This window comes from Camellia sinensis, chromosome 2, assembly GCF_055761805.1.
Source record: "Camellia sinensis isolate YWXY chromosome 2, ASM5576180v1, whole genome shotgun sequence".
NCBI lineage: Eukaryota > Viridiplantae > Streptophyta > Magnoliopsida > Ericales > Theaceae > Camellia > Camellia sinensis.
The window spans coordinates 117,691,908-117,714,781 of NC_138962.1; the positions used below are offsets into that span (position 1 = coordinate 117,691,908).

At 39.2% G+C, this 22,874-nt stretch overlaps 1 protein-coding gene across 1 annotated transcript in view; it reads right to left on the reverse strand.

The window, feature by feature from the left end:
• LOC114263499 (mediator of RNA polymerase II transcription subunit 15a) overlaps window positions 1–22,874 on the reverse strand; it is a 45,058-nt gene that overhangs the window by 15,762 nt on the left and 6,422 nt on the right. The window contains exons 3-6 of the mRNA XM_028204035.2: window positions 20,621–20,732; window positions 6,910–7,030; window positions 5,476–6,612; window positions 4,518–4,588 (exon numbers count right to left, since the gene is read on the reverse strand). Of these exons, the coding sequence (XP_028059836.2) occupies window positions 4,518–4,588; window positions 5,476–6,612; window positions 6,910–7,030; window positions 20,621–20,732 (1,441 nt within the window). The remainder of the gene's footprint in view (window positions 1–4,517; window positions 4,589–5,475; window positions 6,613–6,909; window positions 7,031–20,620; window positions 20,733–22,874) is intronic.

Consider the following 22,874-nt stretch of genomic DNA (forward strand, 5'->3'; position numbering starts at 1 on the left):
ACTAACCTAGGTTATGACCAATGGGAGATTACCAACTCTTTGATTATGGGTTGGCTTATTCCTTCTATGGTACCAGAAATTGGTGAGGGTTACTTGTCTATGGGGACTGCCCGGAATATTTGGAATACTGTGGCTGCCATCTATTCCCGCAAACGAAATTTCTCACAGGCATTTGAGTTGTGCAGCTCTATTGAGAGTTCTGTTCAGGGGGAGCAAACTGTTCTTCAGTACTTCACCTTCCTCACCAACAACTGGAAACGCCTTGATCACCTGCAGGGCTATAAGCCTGTTTGCACTGCTAATTCAGTCGGGTACAAGTTCATTGCACAGGAAAGGGTCTTCAAGTTTCTGGCCGGTCTCAATGTGGAGTATGACCATGTTCGAAGTCGGGTTCTGGGTATAGACACTCTTTCTTCACTTCAGGAGGCATTCGCCTATGTACAGAATGAGGAGAGTCGCCGGTCTGCTATGATGTCACCGGTCTCTACTGACCGTTCAGCCTTACTATCTACCCCTTGAGATGGCCTCAGCCTAACTCCCATTTCTCCATCTGCCGCCAAGAAGTCTGTATTCTGTGATTACTATTGCAAGCCTCAGCATACTCGCGAGACGTGTTGAAAGCTTCATAGGACTCTATCCAGGGGTCAAGGTCATCAGTCCGGTTCTAGAGGAGTTTGGTCAGGCCAGTCTAGAGGGCGTGACTCTCATCCACGAGCTCATCAATCTAGTGCCGTTGATACACTTGATTCTACTTCCGCTTCTGTTTGCCAGGCTTCTGATGGTCTCTCTGGCATGACTACTCATGAGCTTAAGGATATTTTGCCTCACTTGTTGGACCGCCGGTCTTCTACTACTCTCAATACATCTTCCTCGTCGTTTTCCTGCTCAGGTAACTTAGTCTCTTCTCCTCGTGTTTTCCTTTCTCAAAAGTCTTTGTCCTAGATTATTGATTCTAGTGCCTTAGATCATATGTCTGGATCCTCTAACCTTTTCTCTACCTATAAGCCCTCTTTAGGTCAAGGCAAAGTTAGGATTGCAAATAGTATTGTTTCTTCCATTTCTGGGAAAGGTTTAGTCCATGTCCCTCCTACCATACCTCTCTTTTCTATTCTCCATGTTCTCAATTTTTCTGTTAACCTATTATCCTTGAGTCGTATTACAAAGGATTTGAATTGTAGCGTGACTTTTTTTCCTGATCATTGTCTTTTTCAGGACCTTGTCACGAGAAGGACGATTGGCAGTGGTAGTGCAGAAAATGATCTCAACCGGACATGCTTACTCATTCTTCCACCACGAGTCCTATTACCAAAGATGATTTATGGTTATGGCATCGGCGTCTTGAACATCCTTCTTTTTATTTACTGAAGCATTTATTTCCATCTGTTTTTGCAAATAATAATGTGTCTGAATTTCTTTGTGAGTTTTGTTAACTTGAAAAACAACACAGAGCCTCTTTTGCTCCCAATTTTAATAAAAGTTTAGCTCATTTTTCATTAATACATTCCGATGTTTAGGGTACATCTCGTGTTATGTCTGTAAAAGCTCATCGATGGTTTGTTACATTTATTGATGATTTTTCTCGTACTACTTGGGTGTATCTCCTGAAAGACGAGTGAGGTTTTCTCTGTGTTTCTCGCTTTCATAAGATGATTTGAACTCAGTTTGGGGCCACTGTCAAAATCTTCCGTTCTAATAATGGGGGCGAATACATAGATTTTGGGTTAGAGCAATATTTTTCTGCTCATGGCATTATCCATCAGACCTCTTGCACCAATACCCCTCAACAAAATGGGGTGGCACCGTGGCGGAACGCAAGAATTGTCATCTTCTTGACATGGCTCGGTGCATGTGTTTTTCTATGAGTATGCCTCGGTCCTATTAGAGCGACGATGTTCTCACTGTTACCCACCTTATTAATCGTCTTCCTACCCAGGTCTTGCAAAAACAAGCTCTCCTTAAAATCCTTCTAGGTTCCGAGTCCTTGTTTTTTATTCCTCCCAAAATATTTGATTGTGTCTGTTTTATCCACAATCACTCTCTTACTCGTGGCAAGTTGGACCCTCGCTCCATCAAATGTGTTTTCCTTTGGTAGTCTCCTACTCAAAAGGGCTATAAGTGTTATCACCCTCCTCGTAAGTGGTTTGTGTCCATGGATGTCTCCTTCTTTGAGTCCTAGTCCTATTTTTTGTCCTCTCCGGTGTCACAGTCCTCCCTTCAGGAGGAGCCTTGGTGTGAAATGATGCCTGTGATTCCAATGGTGGAACTAGTTGTTCTTACACCACCACCTCTTACTGAGACTACAGAACCCAATGTCATCAAGGATAGGGAAGGGCAAGTTTATGTTAGGGATAAAGACAGACAGAAAGGTAACTGGATATAGGAGACCATTTCTGCTCCCCACTGCCATCTCCTGCTTCTGATGAGAGTCCAGGTAACTTTGGATCTCTTGAGTCCATTGATCTCGATACTCCTATTGATCTTGATGTTCCTATTGCCAAGAGAAAGAGTGAGATCTTGTACTCAACATCCTATCTCAAATTTTGTGTCCCACTCTCATTTGTTGGCCTCATATAGAGCTTTTGTGTCAAATATTTCTTCTGTTAGCATTCCTAACCATTTTCAGGATGCTCTTGCTACCTTTGAGTGGAAACTTGCTATGATTGAGGAAATGAAAGCACTTAGGAAGAATTGCACTTGGGAATTGACTGAGTTACCCAAGGGCAAACAACCTGTGAGATGCAAATGGGTGCATACTGTGAAACACAAAGCAGATGGTTCTATTGAGCGTTACAAGGCTCGACTTGTGGCAAAAGGGTTCACTTAGAGATATGACGTTGACTATCAGGAGACCTTTGCACTTGTGGCTAAGATAAATTCAGTCAAAGTACTTCTCTCTAGCAGCTAATCTAGATTGGCCACTTCATTAGTTTGATGTAAAGAATGCCTTTCTCCATGGTAACCTAGAAGAAGAGGTATATATGGATATTCTTCCTGGTTTTGAGGATCATCAGACAAAGGGTAACGTATGCCGGCTTCGGAAGTCATTAAATGATCTCAAACAGTCTCCAAGGCTTGGTTTGAGAGAGTCAGTCAAGCTATACTTAAATATGGTTTCAAACAGAATCAGGCAGATCACACCTTGGTTGTGAAACGTTCATCACATGGTAAGACTACAGCGCTCATTGTTTATGTGAATGACATAGTTCTTGCAGGTGATGATAGTGAGGAAATTCCTTTGTTGAAGAAATATTTAGCGAGTTTGAAATCAAAGACTTTGGGAGTTTGAAGTATTTTCTGGGAATTTAAGTTGCTTGCTCCAACTATGCGATATTTATCTCACAGAAGAAGTATGTGCTTGACCTGTTGAAGGAAACTGGGATGCTTGGTTTCAAAGCCTGTGACATTCCACTAGAACCCAATCAGAAACTGGGGGATGATGAAGGAGGCGTAGCTATTGATAGGGGGAGCTATCAGCGATTAGTGGGTAAGCTCATCTACCCATCTCACTCTCGTCCTGATATTGTTGTTGATGTCAGTGTGGTTAGCTAGTTTGTGCATGCTCCTCATCAGATTCACTTCAAGGCTGTTACAAGAATTTTGAGGTACTTGAAATCTGCTCCTGGTAAGAGTCTTTATTTTTCAAAGCATGATCATCCTCGTGTGGAAGCCTATACAGATGCTGACTGGGCTGGATTAGTAACTGATAGGAGATCGACGTTAGGGTATTGCACCGTTGTTGGAGGCAACCTAGTTACTTAGAGGAGTAAGAAACAGAATGTGGTTGCCAGGTCAAGTGCAGAAGCTGAGTTTAGAGCTATGGCACAAGGAGGGTGTGAGCTCTTATGGATCAAGTTATTGTTGAGTGATCTACGTATTGATCAGACGGACTCCGTGCGGTTATACTGTGATAATAAGGCCGCCATCAACATTGCTCCCAATCCGTTTCAACATAACAGGACAAAGCATATTGAGATTGATCGCCACTTCATTAAGGAAAAACTCGCTAATGGCACAACATGTACTCCATTTGTGCAGTCTGGTGAACAACTCGCTGACATCCTCACCAAGGGAGTTGGGAGTAAGCCATTGCATAACATTCACAGCAAGCTGGGCATGAGAGACATCTTCGCACCAGCTTGAGAGAGAGTGTTAAAATAGCATATTATTAGTTGGTTTGTTATTCGAATGTAATTATTCTATGTCTTAGGTCTCCCTTGTAATTATTAATCTTCATTAATATAAAAAGAGGATGATATCACAATCATTCCCTAATCTTGGTATTCTCTAAAATTATCATAACTAGATCTGGGGAAACTAGCCAAGAAGAGAGGAAAAAAGGGCGAATACTGAGAAGGATTCTAACTTATTGAAGGGTAATAACACAACACATTGAGATAGAGTCAGCCGACTACCAGGGCCACTGGCGGCAACCAGCTAGCGGTGAGGCCCAAGAGGAAGTGACGGTTTAGAGAGAGGATTTAGAGAGAGCAAATGTTGATAATATTACTAGATAATACCTTTCCGTGGAGTTCCTCTTTCCAATCATCTCCACTCATGTGTCTTGTCTGGGATGTATAATCTAGAGCCACTAAAACCAAGTACACATATGCATTAGTCAATAAATGTGTCTACAAAATTATACAAAAAGACAAGCAATATCACAAAAACCAATACCTATTAAAGCATGGTAACATCACAGCCAAGCATTATACATGTCATTCCACTAAAATATAAGGTTATCATGTGTTAAGCCAAACCATGCTCAAAAGAAAGAATGCCTTTTATAAAATGTACACCCAAAAGTATTAGCAGACACTAAGACTTGGAGCGTCACAATCCTCAATCAACAAAATGACGAAAAAAAACAAAGAGTATTCATACGTTAAAGTATATCATGCATGAGAATATATTCATATGTTAAAGTATATCAAGCGTGAGAATATGAGGGTCTTGCTAAAGGTCAAGGAAATTAAAGAGAGGAAAATTTACTTTGTGAAAATATGATAATGATATAGAAGAGTTAGGTTTAGAAGAGTAGGGTAACCTTATGGAGATTAGAGAAAACAATATCTTTGACAGAATTGGGGTGCTGACAGTAAAATATGATAATGATCTATTTATTTATTTATTAATAAGGGAGCGCAAGTATTATATTCAAAGGAGTACCCAAGGGGGTGCAGCCTATGTACAAAACATACAACCGAACACCTATACATCAAGCATGACATAAATAAGAGTAAAATGTCAAAATGCTAGTTCAGTTTTCCTTGCCACTAAAAGGCAAGTGTTTGACCCATCCTTTGTCATCTACCTTTGACAAACTATTGAAGGCAACAACAAATGTCTAGCACAGACGCTATTAGTAGTCACGACTTAAGACAAATAAATAGATCTACACTTCTATGTGATGGACATATGAGAAGGGCACCAATAATTTAGTAAATGTAAACATACAGCAAATTGGAAGAAACATACTTGATGACACAACTGGAATGCTGCTTTGGATTTCAGATGACAGTTTTTGCTGCTCAAACAGATGTGGCTGAAGCAAGGACCCTGATGTTTGAAGAGTTTGCTGTGTATCTTGCTGTAATGAAGTTGCCAGCTGTCCCTGTATCTGAGACGTCAATTGCTGCTTCGGTGGTTGTGACTGCCCTTCAGTTGGTAGTAAAGCTGACTTTGTCTGCTGGGTTTGCTGCTGCAATTCAATCTCAGCTTGTAACCACATATGTTTGTTCTCCTGATCGTTGTGCATGCTAGAGTTGCTAGATTGTCCGTTCAAACTAGAAGCATTACTTTGTTTGCTCAAGTGTTGCAGATTTCCACTTGAATGGTTGTTCTGGCCAAATAATTGCTGCTGGTGCTGCATGTCAGAGACAGCATTTTGATGGCCATTCAACTGATCGTGCATGTTAGTAGCATTTGGCAACTGCTGCTGCTGTTGATCCTGTAATGGCAATATCGGTTGCTGCAGCTTGTGCGTTCCTTGATGCATAACAGGACTCTGTTGCAGCTGTTGCTTTTTGGAGATTGACTGCGGATGTTGCTGTAGCCCAGATTGCATTGGCAGTTGAACAGAAGACTCTGGATTCTGCTGAAGACAACATGATGGGGCTGATTGCATCACAGAAGGCTGCATAACAGAAGATGCTACAATGACAGATTGCTGTGATGGTGATGAGATAATGTGCTTCTGTTCCCCTTGCTGGATCTCAGTTTGCGTGCCTGAGTGAATGATATTTTCCTGATTGCAGCTCTGCTTCAGAAGCTGATCTTCTAATTTCTGCTTGTAAGGATATTTCCCAGCATTCTGAACATGCTGCTGGTCTGGTTGAGGAACAACCGGAAGCACACATTGCCTTCCCTGCACCTGCCTCTGTGAAATAGCCGTCTCCAAGTTTGGATTCTTGTTAACATTGGTCATGGGAATCCTAGTAGAATTAGTGGCAGTAGTCACTGTCAATGTTGAATTGGCAGAACTTTGTACAATAGAAGCAATACAATTTTGAAATTCCTGGAATAACAGCTGCTTAGATGCTTCAGGATGACTGGCCGATGGATTAGAGAGTGATTGTCCTTGATCATACAGCTGGGCCAGAGGCCTGTCAGATGCTATTTACATAAACAACCAACAGAAAATTAAGTTAAGACGCATTTAGTTAACATGTTGCAATTAAAAACTTTGGTCACTTAAACATTTTAATGTTTTCAGAATTCAGACTGAGATTATTCTGAAATTGAGAAGAATTGAGATTAAATAAAGGAAAAGGCAAGAACGAATTTGAGAAAATGAAAATGTTTATTGAGAAAGAAATATTCATGTATGTGATAAAATAAGAAGAGATGATGGAGTAGGCACGGACTTCCTATTGCCACACATAAAAGCACCTTCTCAATTTTAATAACTACCTTGATGTGCAGAATTTTCAACGATATAGGCAGGTCCTGATGGTGAAGAACTAACCAGGGTCCGCTGGGCTTTTGCCTTTAGTGACAGCAACTTTGAACATATCATGGACACATACTCCTCCTTAAAGTAAAAAAGTGAAAAATATTATTTTTGATGAAAACTCAAGCTCAAAATAAATTACCACACAGGTCCTCAGCAAGGATTTTTGTACTAACATAGCACAAATGAGAAAATGATCTACAACCAGAAAGACAGAGCACATGCTGTATTTTATGGCATACAATCTTCGCAAGCAGAAAACAAGGTCATTAATAAACATAGCTCACATGTGAGTGATATGATAAATTGTGGGAAAACAAATAAAAAGGAAAGCATGAACAATGCATGAATTCATGAGAAGGTAGACAGTAAATTCCCATCAAGTATAGAGAGCTAGTCAAAAAAAGTTTGGAGCGTGACATGTGATGTGGCTATTCAGCAATAAAAACAAGGGTTAGTTACACTTTAACCCGTATGCTTAATCTGAAAACATATTACCCCATGACATTTAAAAATGTACACAAAACCTTGGAGTGCAAAATCAACAAATTCCATCAAAATTGGGAAATACACAAGCAGGATTGAGTGTGCATGACAAATTTAGAGTGTTCAATGACAATTTTACCCCTCTATTTTTTTCTTTACTTTTCTCTTTCCTCCTCCCCCTTCTTCCTCACGCTGCAACCAGCAGCAATCTCACTCACCAATCACCTTTTCTCCTCTCCATTTTTTATTCTTCACTTGTCTTCTCTTCTTTCTTACTCTTTATTTTTCTTATCTCTCCTTCACCTGTTGAAGCCCCCACATATCAAGAACAACAAGCAACAACTGTTTGTGAGATGAGACAACCAGCCACTGTATAATGCAATTAAACAACATCCAAGAAGCAGCTTTCACAAACACAACCTTATAACAGTTGAAAACTGTTAGAATAGATGCTATTTTATTTTATTGTTATTAATTGTTATAAGTGAGGGTACTATTGTCCTTGTCATATATTCTATTCTAATATAAATCCATTCCGTCTCTGTTTCATTTTCAGATGCTGAGGATGAGCCAGGCGATCCTAACATCATTTATGAGAAGCCGGACGACGAAGCCTCCTCCTTAGATAAAGATGTCTCCGACGCTACTCTCCCAACAAGAACAACTTTTTCTATTGTGATAACACTTATCTCAATAAATCAGTGAGAAAGTGCTCCAAAATGGAAGTTTTTTTTTCAGATAGAGCAAAAGGTATTTTAGGGCCACTATATTCGCATCCCCCGTCTTATAATCGAAGTGGTCTAGTGTGATCTCATGCGCGGCCATCATTAAGTCGAGTCTGGACTGCCTGCAATTACGGAATCACCCATAGAAGCCCCTTTTACTCTCTCTCTATAAAAAGAAAAACAGCTTTCTGCATCACCAGTGATGTTGGCGCAGGTTTTTCTTCCTTCTACCCAGCTCCCCGAAAACAACAAGGAAGAGTTTATTTGGGCTTTGTGGATTCAACAAACCAAGCTTTCGCTAAGATGATTGAGCAAGGGGAGGTCATGGTGTTCCCTTGGGGCCTAGTACATTTGTAGATGTATGTAGGAAAATCAACGGCTACAATTTTTGGAAGCTTTAATTCCCATTATAAAACTATCAAAGCTACCTTGTCTATGCAAGAAAGGTTGAATGTGCACTAGCGAGTTGCCCGATAGGGTCAAGGCCTACTCGGTGGTATTATCCCATTAGGGTAGAACCCACCAATATGCACCTTTCCTTTATTTGATGGACGATTCCTTTAGGAAAGCTGTCTGTTGCCCTTCGGCAGCTCAACATTCTTCGAATGATCTGATTTCTTTCTCTTTCGTTTCCCCCAAATCAACAAAAAAAGGAAATCTACCACAGAGGTACAACCCTAATACTCTTCCTATAATTCTCTCTTCTCTCTATCTCACCTTCTCTATCTCTAACCCTAATTCCATAGCTTTCTACAATCTAACTTGGTATCAAAGAATCCGATTCTAGTGTAAAAGATCTGGGACAACTTTGGATATCATCACAAGGTAACTACGTGCACTGATGTCATCATGTGTACAATGACATCATCATGACATCAGCAACCATACAAACGTCAACGTGCGACAAATACACCAGTTGATTCGTTTCCAACTTCGGATGACTATGTTGATTTTTCTAAAAAATTTTGAAATAGTTTGATGGGAATTTTTTGATTTTTTTAATATTTTAAAGTTTTTTGGACCTATTTTTTCTATTTGGTGTTTGACCACCTACCCGATTGAGTTTTTCATTAGAATAGCTTCTATGAGCGCCCACTGGACTAGGGATGGTGCTCTTCGAAGCCTGTCGCTGCTCCTTTGTTGTTTTTGATTGATTTTGCATGAGAGGCAATGTCGAATTAGCTAACAGCTATCTGAAATTGATTGTAATCAACGATTTCTCCCCTAGTTGTGTTTTGGATAGTGACCTGTCCCTATGAGAATATTGTCTATATTAGGTTTCTCCTTTCTCCTTTTAGGCTTAGAGTTCTATATCAATATGTATTCTTTTAGGCTTAGGAATTAGAGTTCTATATAAGCAATGTATTCTTTGTTTAATTCATTCAATCTAATATACAGTTTCATTCAGAAAACTTACATGATATCAAAGCTTCTTCGGTTCTGATCTTTGGTTTGCTCAAGATTATCCACACTGATTCGTTGTGATTCAACCTATTGGTTCATCCCATCTGTTCGTCACTTCTGTTCATTGTAAACCATTGAGTCGTTTGATTCATCTGATTCATTCGATCCATCTGGTTGGGTCGTCTGCTTCGGTTGGTTTGAGAGAACCATCTGGTTGTTTTGTCTCGTCGTGACCCATTCACGAAAACCCTAGCTATTGGTTTGTGATCTCTCTTGGTGCTCTGAGTCGCAATCTCTCTGGTTCACTCTGGTTTTAAAATTGCGACATCAGGCTGTCGTTGGACTCGTGAAGTTGGGTCGTCACCATCTCTCGACTCGCAAGGTTGGGTCATCGCGACATCTAGCTGCCTTGTCTGTCACTCTGTCTGCTCTGGTTCGTTGTCTCTCTCTATCTCTCACTCTCTCACTTGTTTGAGTTTGGTTCTCTCTACTAAACACTGGGTTAATGATATGTTGTCAATTGGCTCTCCAATTTTTATTTATTATTCTTTGACCCCTCAGATTATTTATTTTTGTTGGTTATCACACTTTGCCCAATCAGTTTCCTTCTTTTTTCCTTCTGGTTCATCACAATGTTGGAAGATAAAATTCAGGCTCTTAAATGCAACTTACTGGTGACAACTATCCTTATTGGTCTAGTGTTATAAAAAAAAATTCTTCTCAGTCAAAAAAAATGGGAAATATGTTTCTAGTTTGCTTGGGTCCTCCTCAAGTATCCCTTCTTCTATCTAGCTTTTTGATTCTGGTGCCTCTCATCATATGACTCCTCACCTTTCCTTAATTCATAACTATATTCCCCCATCCGTTCCTATTATTATTAATACCGCTAATGGGTCTGGTATGTCTATTCTGTCTATTAGGTCTATCTTACCCTCTGCCATCTATTGTTACTATTCCCTCTGTTCTTTATGTCCCCCCAGCTATCTGTCAATTTATTATCTATTAGTTAACTTGATGCTTCTGGTTTTAATGTTATCTTTTCCTCTGCTGTCTGTTGTGTGCAGGATCGGGTGTCCAAGAAGCAGATTGGGACCGACCGTAGAGTTGGAGATTTTTATGTAGTAAAAAGCTTGCATCTCCCCTTAACCACCTCTCTAGCTACACTATCCTCGTTTCAATTAGATTCTCAGTCGAATCAGTTTTACTTATGGCATTCTCGCCTCGATCATTTATCTGTTGACCACTTGGGATCTTTATCTTAGTTAGGGTTATTGCGTAAAGTTTCTCCTAGTCAAATTGATGAATGTCAGGGGTATAAACTTGCCAAAATGTCAACTTTACCATTTAATATACGTCTATTTCGGTTTCTCTTTTTTCTCTTGTGCATACTAATGTCTGGGGACCATCGCCTGTTCTTACTAAAGGGGGTTCTACATGCTATATGTCTTTTGTTTATGATTGCACCTACTATACTTAGGTTTATCTTACGACTCATAAATATGACTTCTACCAAATATACCATAACTTTCAGTCTATGATCACTACATAGTTTGGATCTACCATTAAATTGTTACAGTCTGACTTAGGTGGGGAGTACTTTAAAACTAAGTTCTATGAGTATTTGGCCAAATTAGGTACCACTCACCAAACTTCCTATACTGACACACCCGCCCAAAATGGTCGTGCTGAGCGTAAACACTATCATCTTCTTGAGACAGCTAGATCTCTCCTCCTTTCTACCTCTGTTCCGGCTCCCTTTTAGGGGAAAGTTGTTCTTACAACTGCTTTTCTTCTCAATCGTATGCCTACCCCCTTACTCTCTGGTCGTTCTCCTTATAAGACTCTATTTTCCCAACTCCCCCATTAATCTCTCCTTCGTGTTTTTGGGTTTGCATGTTTTGTCCTTCTTTCTCGGAAAGATAGGACAAAATTTAGTGCCCGGTCTGTCCTGTGTGTCTTTTTGGGATACAATCTTACTCAGAAAGGCTATCGCTGTTACAATCCTATTTCTAGCCGCCTTTATGTCTCTCGCCATGTTGCCTTTCTAGAGCATCTAGCTTACTTTCAGCTTCCTCCTCTCACTACTCCAGTTTCTAAAGAAGATTTGGTTCATATTGATCCATTTCCTTCTGAAGTCCCTGCTGATGAATACATCTCTACTGTTTCCCATGATGACCTTGTTCCTTCTTCTCCTCCTACTACACCTTCTACTGAGTCCCTCTCCACTGTACCCCATGAGTCTGTTCCATCCTTTCCACCTCCTCCCCCGCCTGGTCATTCTCCTCCTCCGTTATTAGTCTATTCTCGTCTCAAGGCTCTCCCTCCACCAGTTGTCTTTGCCCTTGCTGCTGATCCTCCTGCTTCTGCCAACCCCTTATCTGGCTAACCGTAAGTATCCCCTTCGCATCCGTAAACAGGTAGACAAACTTGGTTTTGCTAAAACATGTTTCTCCTTCATATTGTACGGTTTTGTCTGCTATTCACTCTTTTTCAGAACCTCAGTCTTACAAGGAGGCCTGTGAAGATCCTAATTGGATTCAAGCTATGGGGGATGAGTTGTCTGCATTACAAAAGACTAGTACTTAGGAGCTGGTTCCTTTGCCTGCTGGCAAAAATCTGATTGATTGCAAATGGGTCTATAAAGTCGACTCATTCTGATGGTTCTCTCGAGCGTTATAAAGCTTGTTTAGTTGCTAGAGGAGACCTTTGCCCCTGTTGCCAAGATGACTACTGTTCGTACTTTGATCTCTGTTGCTGCTGTTCGTCATTGGCCGCTTTATCCAATGGATGTTAAGAATGCTTTTCTTAATGGCCATCTCACTGAGGAGGTTTACATGCATCCTCCGTCTGGCCTTCACCATTCCTTTGGTCAAGTTTGTCGTCTTGGGCGTGATCTGTATGGTTTGAAGTAATCTCCTCGTACTTAGTATGATCGCTTTCAAACAACTGTTATTGCGCTTGGGTTTCATCCTTGTTCCCACGACTCTATATTGCTTCTCCTCCACACCTCTGCTGGTTTTGTTGCATTATCATTATATGTGGATGACATGATCATCACTAGCTCTGACTCTTCTGCTATCTATAAGGTCAAGTATCATCTCTTCCGCACTTTCAAAATAAAGGATCTGGGACCATTGCGATATTTTCTTGGTATTGAGGTAGCTTCTTCTCCCAAGGGTTACTTTCGGTCCCAGGCCAAGTATGCCAATGAAGTTATCCATCGTGCCGGTCTTACTGACACTAAGCTTTCTGATAGCCCATTACACTACTGATGGTGTTTTTCTGGACGATCCTACGTTATATCATGAGCTTGAAGGTTGCTTAGTCTATTTGACAGTTACTCGCCCTCATCTTACCTATGTTGTCCATGTGGTTAGTCAGTTTGTTTCTGCTCCTTGCTCTACACATTAGGCTGTTTTGATTCGGATCCTTTGCTATCTCCACAGTACTATCTTTCAGGGCTTGCTATTCTCTTCTACTTCTTCCTTAGACTTGATGGCCTATTTTGATGCTGATTGGACTGGTGATGTTAATGATTGTAAATCCACTTCTGGTTTCTGCATGTTTCTTAGCGATTCCCAGATTCTTAAAAAAGCAAGAAACAAACTGTTGTTGGCCGTTCTACTGCCGAAGCTGAGTATTGTGCTATGGCTCATGTTACTGCTGAAATTGTCTGGCTTCGTGGTCTCTTATCTAACTTGGGCGTCCCTCAGTCTTCCCCGACCTCTCTCTATTGTGACAACTGAAGTGCTATTCCAATTGATCATAACATTGTCTTCCATGAACGGACAAAGCACATTGAGATTGATTGTCACTTCGTCCATCAGCATCTGGAATCTAGCTTTATATCGCTTCCTTTTGTCTCTTCAACTCTACAACTTGCTGACTTCTTCACCAAAACTAACACCACTGCTTGGTTTCGGTTTCTTCTTAACAAACTGTCGATGTTTTTTGCTAAAACACCTTGGGTTTGAGCGGGGGTGTGAGAATATTGTCTATATTAGGTTTCTCCTTTTTCCTTTTAGGCTTCGAGTTCTATATCAGTATGTATTCTTTTAGGCTTAGGAATTATATCAGTATGTATTCTTTTAGGCTTAGAATTCTATATCAGTATGTATTCTTTTAGGTTTAGGAATTAGAGTTCTATATAAGAGGAGTTCTATATAAGTGATGTATTCTTTGTTTAATTCATTCAATCTAATATACAGTTTCATTCAAAAAACTTACAGTCCCTAGCATCCTTTCTTAGGTTTTGTTGGTTGATTTGGTTCGTTCTAGGGTTCAGTTGGTGCTTTCTGCTTCTAAAGTGACTGTTGGAATTGGTTCATTGGTGTTTTTTTCTTTCTTGTTTGATTAGCATTTCCTGTTGGTTCTTTATTCATGGCTGAATCAAAATCTCCGATTCTCAAGGATGATGATTTGCCCAAATCGATCACTACAAAGAAAGTAGATGGACGAAATTATTTGGCTTGGTCACATGCTATGAAAGTTTTTCTACGTGGGAAGAAGCTGAAGTTTCTCACTGTATCTCCTCCTCTGACGGATGATAAGTCTTTCGGTTTCCATTGTGATGGGTTGGCTGTGGCATAGTTTGGATCCTCATGTTGCGACTACTGTTGAGTTTTGTGAAACCCCTAAGCAAATTAGGGATTCACTTGCTGAATCCTTCTCTCATCAGAGTAATGTTTCTCATGTCTATTAGTTACATGAGTGCATCTTTGCTACTAAACAATCTAGACATCCCTTGTCTAAGTAGTACACTTAGAATTTGTAGGAACAATTATTGCAGCATCGCCCATTTACTTTTGACTTGGTGCAACAAAAGCGCCAGTGGAAGGAATTTATGATTGCACCACTGCTCACTAACATGGATTCTAACTTGTAGGGTTTTAAGGATCGGATTCTTGCTTGTGAAACTATGTCTACCGCCACTAATGCCTATCTCAATTCTTACATTCTTCGCTAGGACAAAGCTCACCTGTGTCTAGCTCTAAGCCTCCATCCTTGACCTTCTATGCTCTTGTTTCCCATAGTGGAGGTCGTGGGCATGGTGGTTCTCGAGGTGGTTTTGGTACTACTGGTCAACATCCTAGTTTTCGTGGTGGTTTTACTAGTGCCTCTCATGGAGGCAACTCCCGTGGTGGTTATGCTCCTCATAATGGCTCCATGTCCTAGGGTGATCAGAAGTGTGATTATTGTGGTGCCACAGGCCATACTGAACAATATTGTTGGCAAAAGTATTGCAAGCATAATTATGTCCATCAAGTTACTAATCCTGGTGCCTTTTCTCAACCGGCTCAGCCAGCTTCCATCTCCACTAGCCATGTTGCACCTCCATCTAATTCTAATGGTGCCCTCACTAATCAGCTTAGTGAACTTTTTGGTCTTGTTCAGTCTCTTCGTGTTGCTTTGCCTCCATCCTCCACTGTGACCTTAGCCAATTCAAGTAATCTTGCATGTGTGACTCAATCTTCTCAATCCTTGACTCTAGCACTAGCTCTCATATGCCTAGTAATGCTTCCCTTTTCACTGATTGACATCTGGTCACTCATACCATTGTTCTTACTTTCTTACTGATGGGTCCTCTCAGCCCGTCAGCGGGATGGGAACTCAGTCCCACACAAGTTCTTTCTTTACCCTCTAGTCTTTATGTTCCTCATTTTCCTTGCAATTTACTCTCTATTAGTCAATTGACCAAAGCTTTGCATTGCTCAGTAACCTTTTGTCTTTTTTGTTGTATCTTGCAAGACCTCAAGACCAAGAAGATGATTGGTTCGAGGCATGAAAAAAGATGGGTTATACTATTTGGACGTTGATCGCTTCTCTTTGGTCTTCCTTAGCTTTGACTGCCACTGTTTCACCTCTTCAATGGCATTTTCGTTTAGGTCATCCATCGTTGGCCAAGCTTCGGTTGGCAGTTCCTAGTTTGAGTCTTGTGTATAAACTTAAGTATAAAGCTTGTTATTTTGGAAAGCATCACTGTAGTTCTTTTCCTAGTCATAGTGTTAGTCGTGACGCTACATCCTTCGATGTAATCCACACGAACATATGGGGTCCTTCTCGTACTTCTACTGTTAATGGTTTTTCTATTTTGTTATTTTTTGTGGACAATTATTCTCTGATGGCTTGGTTATTTTTAATGAAACTTTTTCTCAGTTTGGTAATAGTATTAAAATTATTCGATCTGATAATGCTCAAGAATACATGCAACATATTGTCCAAACATGTTATGATGAGTGTGGTATCATTCATCAGACTAAGTGTCCATGCACCACTTAGCAAAATAGTGTTGTTGAACACAAACATCGCCAATTGTTGGATGTTGCTCATACTTTATTGTTTAACATATAGGTTCTCAAACACTTCTGGTGTGATTTCGTGCTCACTGCTTGTTTTCTGGTTAATTGTATGCCTTCTGTAGTTTTACAAAATCATTCTCCTTTTTATTGCTCTATCATGGCTGGTCACCTTTTCCTCTTTACCCATGTGTTTTCAACTGTGGCTTTTGCTCATTTCCTTGATCCAAGGCTTGATAAGTTGTCCCCTCGGGCCGAGAAGTGTGTTTTTCTTAGGGCATTCTGACACTCAGAAAGGTTAACGTTGCTATCATCCTGAGTCACGTCATTATTTGGTTAGTGTTGATGTCACTTTCTTTGTGTACACTCCCTTCTTTTCATCTTCTGGTTCCTAATTATCTTATAATCTTGTTTGTTCTCATGAACAGGAGTGTTATGGTCCCTTACACAATATTACTCTTCTGGTTCCCCTTGTGCCTTCTTCATCTTCACCTCCTCCTTTAGTCTCACTGGAACCAATTTCTATTTCTCCGTTGCAGGTTTATCAACGGTCCTTCTCTCAGCACATTGTTTCTTATGGTCAAGCTAGTTCTTCTTCGTCAGAGGTTCTTGCTCCACCTCTTCCACCCCCGGGTTATGATGACTTAACTATTGTTTTGCGCGTGGTTGCACTCAACATCCTATTGATCGCTTTTTTCTTATATGCTCAGGTTTCTTTGTATTTCTATTCATTTTCTTATAGGTTGTCCTGTATTACTCTTCCTTCTTCTTATCAACAAGCCTCGTCCATGTTAGGGTGGAAGCATGCTATGGATGAGGAAATGAATGCAATTCATACTTCATCAAAATCAAACTTAGGAGCTTACTACTCTTCCTCCTAGGACACCCAGTGTTGGTTGTCAATGGGTCTATACTATTAAGTATCTCCTTAATGGTTTTGTTGAGCAACTTAATGCTCGTTTAGTCGCTAGAGGCCACACCCAAACCTACGGTGTTGATTATCTCGAGACCTTTTCTCCTATGGCTCGTCTTAATTATGTTTGGATCTTGCTTTATGTTGCTGTTAGTTAGTCATGGCCCTTATCAATTGGTTATCAAGAATGCCTTTCTTCATGGCGACTTACAGGAGGAGATCTATATAGATTAGCCACCTGGTTTTGTTTTTGGGAGTGAACATTTTGTATATCGATTGCAAAAGGCTCTATGTGGGTTGAAGCAGTCACCTCGAGCTTGGTTTGATCGTTTTAGTGCAATTGTTCTTGCCTATGGTTTTTAGAGCTCTACCTCTAATCACTCTGTTTTTGTTCGGCACTCTTCCACTAGTACCATTGTTCTGATTGTTTATGTGGATGATATTATTATCTATGGTAGTGACTCTGGTGGTATGCTAACTGAAAACAATCAGAACAATATTTGAGCACCAAATTTCATGCTAAGGACTTGGGTAATCTTCTTTCTGAGACTGGTCTTTTAGATGCTCAGCCCGTTGATACTCACGTGGACTCCTCTGTCAAGCTTGATGGTGAGCATGGTGACTTATTTTTTGATGTTGGTCATTATTGTCGCCTTGTGAGCAAGTTGATATATCTCACAATTACTCACCCCGACATTACTTATGCGGTCAATCTAGTTAGTCAATTTATGCATGCTTGTCATCTTCACTTTGAGGCTGTGTGTCGTATTCTGCAATATCTGAAGAGTATTCTTGGCAAAGGTCCTCTCTATTGGCCATCCTCTTCCTTGTTTGTTACTAACTTTAGCGATGCTGATTGGGCTGGTAGTTGTATTAATCACCGTTCTACTTTTGGCTATTGTATGTTTGTTTGCCATAAATTTGTTACTTGGCGCAGTACAGAACATGTGTGTTCAAGTGCTGATACTGAATATCGAGCTATGGCTCATATTGCTCTGAGATTTATGGTTTCGCTCCCTCCACGATTTTGATATCTTTGTTCCCTCTCCTATGGCCGTGTGTTGTGTTAATCAAGTGGCAATCTTGCTTGCGAATAATCCAGTGTTCCATGAGCACACAAAGCATATTGAAGTTAACTACCACTTTATTCGGGATTTGTTACTGCATAAGCAACTTGTGACTCCATATGTTCAATTTGATGATCAGTTGGGTGACATTCTCACCAAACCTTTACCTTGGCCATCTTTTCAGCGGCTACCTACCAAGCTGGGCATGTTTGATCTATATGCTCCAACTTGAGGGAGGAGTGTTAGAATAGATGCTATTTTATTTTATTTTTATTAATTGTTATTAGTGAGGGTACTATTGTCCTTGTCATATATTCTATTCTAATATAAATATAGATGAGGTACAAGGTAACGAAAAAAAACCCAAATACCTATTCGTATAATTCTCTCCTCTCTGTCTCACCTTCTCTATCTCTAACCCTAATTCCATAGCTTTCTACACTAACTAAAATTATAAAAAGAACTCCACCTCAGCACACCCCAGCTGAAGCATCCTCATGTCACAAATGTTGCCATACTTACATCAAATTACCAAGGTAACAATATAAATTAATGAAACACCTTTTTGTTAATTTTAAACTCTTCACTGCCTCAATGTTAATAAAATCATTCAGAGAGAAGCAATGACAATCAACTTCAGCATTTTATCCACCCTGCTACTCTCACCTTCACCAGCTCATTTAACTCCTCCCAATTTACTACATAATTATTAAAAATAATCTCACACTTTTCTCCTTGCTATGGTGATTGTAGCCAGCATGTGTGAATGTAAGGACGGGGAGGGAGAGAGAGAGCGAGAGAGAGAGAGAGAGAGAGAGAGAGAGAACCTGGCTGGGAATAGTGTTTTGGTGGAGCCAATCCAGAGGTGCTGCTTTGGAAATGATCCTCTAATAAAAATTAATATGTTGCTTATATATATACAATATGTATAGATGAGGGATGAGGAGTGCTTGAGGAAGTAAGATGCCAAGCTACTGTTTGGGTCTAGTAAAGGGGAGAGAGAATGTGAGGATGGTTGGGTGGGCGTGAAGAAGAAAAGAAGAAAAACAAGGAAATAAAATGGAAAAAAAAAAAAAAAAAAACCAGATAGAGTTCAGTTCTCAAATTATGATGGCATAGAGAAGAAAATTAGAGAAAAAAGTAAGGGCAACAATCGAATTTTCAGAAAAATTGTTAATAGAGTTAGACTTTTCACTTCACCCCAGACAACAAGGGGTTATGTATACATTTCTAAACTAAGAGAGGATAATGTGTTTTCAGGGTCAATTTCACAGGGGTAAGGTGTAATTAACCCTAAAAACATAACAACAATAATAACAAGAAGAGTGGAAGGATGAAAAGGAGACAAAGGTAGAGAAGAAGGTACCAGATATAAAATAAAGATGTTCTAATAAGAGGGGGTGTTATAAATAGATGTAAAGTTTTGATGGGGAAAAAATTGTAAATTCACTACACTATTTCCTTCACTGCTTCTGCTCATATTTGGGCATGTACAAAAATAGTGGGCCCAAGTAGAAAGCTTCCCCACCCTACTTCTCATCCTTTCTCTCGTCCTCCCTAACAAACAAGGGAAAGTCTGTTAATTAATTCCTTTCACTCAACTACACACACCTGAATTTGGGATGTCATGAGGTGCTCAAATCCCTAATCAAGGTGCTTAATAAATTTTGTCTAATGTGGTGAGTATTCCTATGTAATGTATGTACCAAAACTCAATCAAAATTGATGGTAATCAAGTAGGATTAATTAGGCTTGAGCAAGATTAAGTAAGTTAATCAAGATTAGAGGCTAACCTTGATTAATTAGAGCCAATCTTGAGGAGAAAAGAAAGAACAAAGAGAAAAGAGGGCAACACCATAACCCAAACCTCTCTTGTAACTAGCAAGGAATAAAATTCTGTTTCCTTTCCATAGAAATGGCCAAAATGTTTCCATTTCCTAGGAAACCGAAACAAAGCATTAGTGGAATACTAAAATTCTAATGTTTCCACCAAAACAGTGTTTTGGTGAAGATAATGAAACAATGAGTTGTATCAGCAGCACCTAATAGGAATATCCAACAATGGTTAGTTGTATTTCTCTCTTTTCGTCAAAAGAAAATATTTGAGGACAATATTAAATTTATTAGAGAATTTGATAAATTAGAAAGGAGAAGAGGACAAATAGAGATAAAAAGATGAAAGAATTGGTTATTTTTATTTGTCTCTTTTTGTGAAAAGAAAATACTTAAGAACAAATCAAAATATTAAATTTATTAGAGAATTTGATAAATTAGAAAGAAGAAGAAGACAAATAGAGAGAAAAAGATGAAAGAAGAAAATTATTTATCTTCTTATTTTATTTTATTTTATTATGTTTTTCTTACTATACTGAGCCCCTTCCCTATCTGAATCTTCAAACTTTTTGTTAATAAGGTCCTAATATTCATAAAGCTCAACATATTCAATTATTGGGAATGCATTAACAATTATATAACTCTAGTTTTTTACAAACATTTTCATACAATCCCAAATTCTCTTATCAGTTCTCTTATGTTTTGGAAACTCATTCAAAATGTTTTCAAAACATTTCTATTTCCAAGCTAACCAAATCCTTGGCTATTAGACACAAGAAAAGCAGATTCATGCATTCCCCTGCATTCTTACACAACCGACATCATTCCATCATGACTTTACCTCTCTTCCTCAAATTTTCAATCATCAAAGTATAACATCAACAAAGAAACAAGGGAAAAGTAGATACTGAATACATAAAAAAACACATATAATCATATGAATATACCTGGCTTGAGGCAACGGTGAATATCTTCCCCTCAAAATTTAAAACAACAGTCTCAACATTAGGTACTTTTTTTGGCACAAAAGCTGGTAAATATTGGATTACCATGTCCGTTCTACACATGTAATAAATCAATGGTTATGTGGCATTAAAAACATATTTAAAGTAATTTGTGGAATTTAAAGGGGATGGGTTAGTATGACATAAAAAAAACAAAAAAATAAATTATACCACATAAGACTCCCATTTTTTGTCAAAGAAGCAAGATTCTAGCTGAGCACGAAAAGATAAAAAGTTACAAATGAAGGATAAGAAGCCTACCTAAAACACAAAAACAAAAAAATCATCACATGTAGCCTTTAAAAATACAACTCACAACTACCTATATGAACACCAGTAATGTAACCATTCAAATTATATGATTTTGATTTAGTTGTCATCTTTAAGTTTATTATGATGTGCTAAGTGATTGACTGGTGGTGGATTTAATTGTTTTTAATTGAACTCTAGAGAATAGGAGGCTTTGGGGCATCTCCCAAGTCTAGTTCTTCAAGTACCACTTATTTTCCACTGGTCTATTCTTGCAGAAAGGTTCCACCACCTCAATATGTATCTCACAACTGAATGCTCCTCTTTATGATTCTATGCACACTGATCATACTAAATAGCAGTATCCTATACAGAATCACCTCCCCAAGAAAACATAGTTTCTTTAACACTAGCTTTTCTACTTCTTATTGTGCCTTTATTTCTTCTATATATGATTATTTCCAGCCGGAGTCTTACAAAGAAGCATGTATTGATCCCAATTTAGTTCATGAAATGCAAGATGAATTGACTGCTCTTGAAAAAAGTCATACTTAGGAGTCGGTTTCATTGCCTAGAGGTAAGAATCTTATTGGGTGTAAGTGGTTTACAAATTTAAAACCCACTTTGATGGTTCTGTCAAGTGTTATAAGACTAGATTAGTTGTAAAGGGTTTCTCTTGGGAGTTTGGGATTTGATTACAAGGAGACATTTGCTCTTGTAATTGAGATGACCATTATGCATACTTGATTGTTATTGTTATAGTCCATGCTACTTATTTAGTTAGATGTCAAGAATGCCATTCTTAATGGCTATCTCAACGAAGAAGTTTATATTTGTCCTCCTTCGGGGCTCTCATTCAAATGGTTATGTTTGTCGTACGTGCCATGCTCTTTATGGTATGAAGCAATCTCCTCACACATGTTATTGGTCTGTGTTAGGTAGAGTTGTGCATGGGTCGGATGGGGTCGTTTTGACCTTGATTCGCCATTCGAACAGAATCAGATCCAACATCTTTGCAACCAATGTTGACCGATCAATGGAACGAAACTGCCCGTAGACACCATTCAGTTTCACAGTCGACATCGGTTGGTGTCGGCCGAAACAAACAGAAAAAGAAAAATTCAAAATTTTCCACAACTAAGAAAGAGATATATATACTGCAACCCGAAAAAGGAAGATCATGGGGGTAAAGATTGAAGAAGGTAAAAGGATGCAACAGAGGGAACTGTAATAAAATAAAATTAAAAAAAAATACAGTCCAACCCAAAAAATATAGCAAACTGCAAGTTGAACCAAGTCATCATAAGAAGACAAAACAGCAGACGTAGTGTAATCCGACAAGAGCTGGCAAACATTGAGTTGTACCCCTCTATTCAAAGTTTGAGATGAGAAGAGAGAGTTGTGATACGAGAGAATATTTCTTGGGTAAGTAATAAGAGAGATAATATGGTGATAACAGAGAGAAAGAGGGTCTTTGATAAGACTGAATTGAAGAGGCAACGTTTCCCCAGGTAGAGAGAAAGCGTGGTATTGATAATTATAATCTAGGTACTACAACTGAATAATGGCAGGAGTAATTGTTGTGCAATTTGTACAACTAATAATGTAAAGGCACATCTTATTTGTTAGTGTATTTATTTATACATCAGTCTGTTCGGTTTCTACCAAATTTTTTTTAAAAGAACCTCTACAGACCGCTTCCCAAAAGAATCTAATGCTTTGGAACCGCATTCGAGCGTCAGATTTCATGAAAAAGTCCATTTCTAGTCAAGTCAGTTTGGGCTGGTCAATTTTTTCAAGTGAATCAGATCTTTGAATAACCCTAGTGTTTCGTATTATGGTTATTTGAGTCCAAGGGTATTTACAGTACTTATGTAATTTGTGTCTACTAATATAAATATATCAGTCTAAGAGGAGAACCCTGATTTTGGGTAGTCTCTTTTTGCTA